The sequence below is a fragment of the Neofelis nebulosa genome, chromosome X (genome assembly GCF_028018385.1).
Source record: "Neofelis nebulosa isolate mNeoNeb1 chromosome X, mNeoNeb1.pri, whole genome shotgun sequence".
Lineage (NCBI taxonomy): Eukaryota > Metazoa > Chordata > Mammalia > Carnivora > Felidae > Neofelis > Neofelis nebulosa.
In genome coordinates, this window is record NC_080800.1 from 12,187,168 (window position 1) to 12,193,167 (window position 6,000).

At 43.1% G+C, this 6,000-nt stretch overlaps 1 protein-coding gene across 4 annotated transcripts in view; it reads left to right on the plus strand.

Moving 5' to 3' along the window:
* The window catches only part of BMX (BMX non-receptor tyrosine kinase), a 52,761-nt gene extending 47,931 nt beyond the window's left edge, over positions 1-4,830 (plus strand). For 3 of the 4 annotated variants that reach the window (XM_058713449.1, XM_058713450.1, XM_058713451.1), the window contains exons 18-19: positions 610-767; positions 4,364-4,830. In XM_058713449.1, coding sequence (XP_058569432.1) covers positions 610-767; positions 4,364-4,438 — 233 coding nt within the window. In that variant the 3' untranslated portion in view covers positions 4,439-4,830. The remainder of the gene's footprint in view (positions 1-609; positions 768-4,363) is intronic. The other variant, XM_058713452.1, reaches the window with a different exon arrangement.
* The last annotated feature ends 1,170 nt before the right edge of the window (positions 4,831-6,000 follow it).

Sequence of the window (6,000 nt, forward strand, 5' to 3'; positions counted from 1 at the left end):
AAAAAAAAAAAAACGTTGAAAAGAATGCTGTGCGCTCACCTTCCCAAGAGAGAACCAATGGTTTTTATCAGATTCTTAAAAGGACACCTGACCCCCAAAATCTTAGGAACCATCAAGGCAAAAAGGAGGAATTTTGTCCCTGAGTTTACCTGCGAATTTCCACGGGAAGGTAATTTGCGCAATGAAACCGTCGCACACAACTTGGCCAAGGCAGAGAGAGAGGGTGGGGACTTCGATCGCTCCTTCTGGTTGGAGCGGGCAGGGAGAGGGGTGTTGTCACGGTGAGGAGGGGACAAGGAGGCCCCAGCCGCCTCCCTGAAGCGGTCCCAGAATCCTGGCCCGAGTAACTCCCGCTGCAGCTGCCCTTGCCATTGACCCATTTACCGGCAAGAACAGGCGCCTGGGTGTCAGGGAACCCGGAGAAGGCACCTTGGGCTCCAGAAGTGATGGCACAGTCCCACCCTCCATACCCTGTCCCGTTTCCCAGGGATCCCTCGCTCTGACCTGTGGCCCTCCTGACCCGGTGTGTGAGGCCCGTTCGGCAAACTGTACCTTCTGACATCGGCCCTCTTTCCTTTTTGTCCGCTGGTCGCCCTTCGTGCGATGCAGGGATCCTGATGTGGGAAGTGTTCAGCCTGGGGAAGCAGCCCTACGACTTGTATGACAACTCCCAGGTGGTTGTGAAGGTCTCCCAGGGCCACAGACTCTACCGTCCCCAACTGGCGTCGGACACCATCTACCAGATCATGTACAGCTGCTGGCACGAGGCAAGTGCACCACGTGGGGGAGAAGGAAGGCGTGTCAGGTGCACCCCGAGCGGCGGCCTGGGACACCAACCGGGCAAGGCATTTTTGAGGGAGAACACCTGCCGCAGAGCAGGTGCAATGGCCCCGGGGCCCTTTCCACAAGTGTTTGTAATTTAAAACGAGGAACGTAGCAATGCAGGTGCCAACGATTTAACAACTTCTATCCAGCACTGTTCGTAAATATTAACTCATTTATTAATCAGCCAACACGCTATGAAGTAAGCACTACCACGTCCAAAACTAAGGGAAGCGGAAACAGAGACCCAGAGAGGTTAAGTGACTTGCTCGAGGTCACCTAGCTAGTAAGAAGCAGGCCGGTTAGCGTCAGAGTCCCTGTTCTTAACCACAACACCATGGGGTCTCTCCTCACGGAGAGAGGCGGCCAGAAGGACATGGCATGCTTGGCTACACCGTGTTGGAAGGGCTGGGAGTTAGTTAGAAGAATAGGTCGGAGTCAGATCCTGCAGACTGAACAACAGGGAGGAGTGTGAGTTTTGCTTTTTATAGGCAATGGAGAGCCAGTGAAGACTTTTGAGAGTGCATAATAATAGGGGACTTCTAAGAATGGTAATCTAAAAATAGTTTGTAGCCATTATCTGGAACTGCCTATTGGCAGAGGGAGCAAATGCTGCATTCGTGTATTCATCCATTCATTTATTCATCTATTCACTGGTAAAAGGCAGATTGGTATCATGGTCAAGCATGTGGACTCTGGAGTCGGAATGTCTGGTTGAATACTAGCTGTGTGACCTTGTATAAGCCTCCTACCATCTCTGTGCTTCACTATAAAATAGCACTTAACACCTAGGATTATTGTGTGGATTGAACGAGTTAATATTGTGAAGTCCTTAGAACAGTGTCTGTTCTGTTGTGTATTCACAGAACCCCTGTGCACCAAGCACTATACTTGGTGCTAGGAATAAATTGCACAGATTTCCTCATTTCTTGTGTTGGAGCCTAGAGTCCCACATGGGAAGAGTTGCTGTCAGTATCACGTACTAATATTTTCTCACTTAGCCTAACATTCTCTCCTGGGATGTGGGCGCTTCCTGATTTTCCACCCTATGGCACTTGCGATGAAGCTGTCCCACCCCTCAGCCCCAAGGTGGTGTTTTTGGTGTTGAGAGCCTCAGGCAGCATGAGAGGATCAGGTGGGGTCAGAATAGAGTTAGCAGACGGGGTTTTTGAATTGAAGCCCCGAACCTGTCTGGCCCTTCCCACTCTAGCTCCTGGGAATTGGCCACACCATCGGATGGACAGGGAGCCCTGAGAAGGACTGAAATGCCTTCTTCTCCCAGTTGGTCCGTGAAAGTATAAATTGTGGCAGAGTCCGTGGAGAGGGGTTTGCACCCAGACACTTTCCAGTTGCACGTTCTACATATGGTGATCGCTTTGTGCATTTTGGTCCCCAACTTTTTACATGCTTTATTTCACAATTTTTAGAAGAAGGTTCACAATTTTCATTAGATTCCAATTTATCTTCTCCATATTTCTTTGCACAAAAATGAGAATGTACGTGTGTGTGTGTGTGTGTTTCCCTTTCTTTCTTACAAAAAAAGGAGCAAATTCCCTCCGCAGGTGTTACCCCTCTATCCATGTGTCTATTTCCCCACCATTTCACCAACACAGACCATTCTGGATCTGCCAATCTGATAGAGGAGAAATGGCATATAGTGCAGCTTATAGATGTACATCTTTCATTACAAGGGAGGTACATTTTTAAGGGCATTGGTATATCTTTCTGAGAATTATGTCCTATCTTTTCCCTTTGTTCTGTTAAGCTTTTAGTTTCCCTCATCTTGATTTTAAAGACCCCTTTATAAATGAAAGAGATGAGTACTTCATCTGTGATAGTTGTAAATGTTTTCTCCCACTCTGTCACTTACCTTTTGATTTAATTTATGGTGGTTTTGTCATGCAAACTTTTTTTTCTTTAAATATAGTTAATTGTATCAGTATTTGCTTTTCTTGCTTCTGGAAACTGAGTTAAAGTTACATAGGTTTCCCCACACCCTGGTCATAATGGCATTCACTCAGATTTTCCTCTAGTATTTTGTGGTTTCATTTTTTTACATTTGGATCTCTGATCTAGTTGGTGTTTGTTACAGTGTATGGTATAAAGTATGGCTGCAAAGATCTTGTTTTCAAAATGACCACCTGCTTGCTGCACACCATTTATTACAGGACCGTGTCATCCCAGGGATAAGACCATCTAATCGTGTCCAAATATCCCCTAACATAGGAAATCTCTGTATGTATTTGGGGTTATTTGGGGACTTTCTCTTCTGTTCTCCGGTCTCTATTGATGTGCTACCACCACATTGTTTTAATTATAGAGACTTTATAATATGTTTTACTCCTAGGTAGGCTACCACGCTGTCGTTGCTGATCTTTTTAAATACCTTTCCTAGCTATTTTTGCATAGCTTTTAAATTTCGTTTAATTTTTTTAATTTTTTTAACTTTAATTCCAGTGTAGCTACCGCACACTAGCTACATTAGTTTCAGGTGTTCTTTTTCCACACTTTAAAACTCTATGAACTAGAGAATGAATTTGTCCAGCTTGAAACACGCTTGTTCATATTTTGGAGGAGATGGTATTCAGTTTATATTTTTAACTAGGGAAATTTGACATCTCCGTGATACCGATTTGTCCTCCTCGAGAGCAAGCAACATTTTTCTATGTGCTCAGGTCCACATTTGTGTTTTTCAGCAGTGTTTAAAGTTTTCCTCATTTGGGGGGGTACATTTTTGTCTGTATTTTATTTTGGTGTTGTTGCTGTTATAAGTGGAGTGTTTCTTCCATTGTGTCTTCTGACTGGTTCCTGTCTTTGTACGTGAAGGCGATTGATTTTGTATGTTAATTTTACATACTGCTCTCCTGAATTCCTTTCATTTGAGTTGGTTCGATGATTGATTCTCTTGGCTTTTCCAGGCATACAATTGTATCTTATGCAAATGAAGATATTTTTACTGTTTCTTTTTCAATTCTTAGGGCTCTAGTTATTTTGTCTTTAGGAGAAATGTCCATAGCGTTTCCACAATTAAAAAGTCACTAGCTTTACAGGGTGCCTGGGTGGCTTAGTCGATTAAGTGTCTGACTTCGGCTCAGGTCATGATCTCACATTTGTGACTTCGAGCCCCGCATCGGGCTCTGAGCTGTCAGCACAGTCTGGAGCCTGTTTCAGATTCTGTGTCTCCCTCTCACTCTCTGCCCCTCCCCCGCTCACGTTCGGTCTCTTTCTCTCTCTCAAAAATAATAAAATAAACACTTAAAAAAGTCACTAGCTTTAGGACTGAGATATTCATATCTTATATATATTAATGTTTATTTACTTATTTTGAGAGAGACAGAGAGACAGACAGAATCCCAAGCAGGCCCCATGCTGTCCATGCAGGGCCAATGCCGGGCTCGATCTCACGAACTGTGAGATCATGACCTGAGCTGATATCAAGAGTCGGACACTTAACTGACTGAGCCACTTAGGCGCCCCTTATATATTTTATTTTTAATCATAACTTTTATAAACTAAGCCATTGGGGTTTTCTTTTATTTAGCTTCCAGAAAAGCGCCCCACATTTCAGCAACTCCTATCTTCCATTGAACCACTGCGGGAAAAAGACAAGCCTTGAAGAAGAAATCGGGAGATCTCATGAGAATGAATGTAAACGCTGGCCAACATCTTCATTCTTTTTAAGGAAAGTAGCAAGGCACAGACAATGGAATTTAGCTAGTTCTTCTTAATAGTCTTCTGCATGCTGTTTGTTATATTATGTAGAAATGAACAAGGTAAAAAAAAAAACAAAAGATTTCCTTGAAATTTAGGTCAAATTAGTAATTTTGTGTATGCTGATCTTAATATTACACTTCCCAGACTATAGCCGAAGCACATTTTCTGATCGTGATATAGACAGTGCGGACCATGTGTAAAGATGGAACAGAATTGACAAATTCTTTGTTGGATATTTGTTCTTTTCCTTATATTGTCACTGTCATAATTAAATGTTACTAATGAGTACCAAAATGTGGACATTTGCCTTCATGTTTCAATGCTGTCAAACTTTAGCATGTCTGAGAATCAAATGAACGGTTTATTAAAACACAGATTCCTTAGGAACTACCGCAGGGATTCTGGTAGAGCAACTCTGAGAGCAGCCTAAGAATTTGTATTGTTAACAACCTTGCGGACGTTCCTGTGCAGTGGGGCATCATTAGGTGGTCCATAATTCAACCCAAGTGACCCAACCCTCCTCTGATTTCCAGATTAGATCACTGATTCCTTGTGTCATGTATATATGCCATGCAAATATAAAACTAAAATAATATATTCAAGAATACATTAAATGCATTTCCACGAAGAGCAAATTTTAAAAGGTGCTAAGGTAAATATGATGCCTTTTTCCTTAACCTTAATCCTTATCGATTTTGATTCCCTGTAACCATGGTCTCATTTCTAGAAGTAAATGTTGCCTTCTAATAATTTTAAATCCTTGGATTTGGGGCTCTGGGGCTTCTGGCTAGTTTGGTAACTGAAATGTCTATTTCAGTCTCCTATCTTGACACAAAGGAACAGAAATACTATTTCAGTTTCTCATGGCAATTGCCAAAAGGTACTTCTGCTTTAAAACTATTCTGGATGGAGGGAAGGGGGGGCGCCTGGTTGGCTCAGTCAGTTAAGCGTCCGACTCTTGATTTCGGCTCAGGTCATGATCTCATGGTTCGTGAGTTCAAGCCCTGCATCGGGCTCTTCACTGACAGCATGGAGCCTGCTTGGGATTCTGTCTACCTCTTTCTCTGCCCCCTCGCCCACTTGCTCTCTCTCTGTCTCTCAAAATAAATAAACAGATAAATAAATAAAACTATTCCTGGGACTCCCCTCCTTCAAGGCTTCCTGCTGAACCCATAGGTTTTCATCTCTCTTGAACTATGTCACTGTCTTTTCTGTAACGTCAAGGAGGGTTATGTGGAGGCACAATTACGATGAAAAGACACCCTAATTAAACCCTGCTACTATTCTCCAGATGTAGATTAACCATCTCCCTTAAGAGACACTCATATTCTTTCTCATCCCACTGACTCCATCACCTCCCAGCTCCTTCTAATGATCCCTCTTGGTTGTCTCTTCGCATGTAAATACTGCTTCCTGTATTTTCAGAAGAATCGACTTTTGATAGCCGCTTTCTATTATTTCACA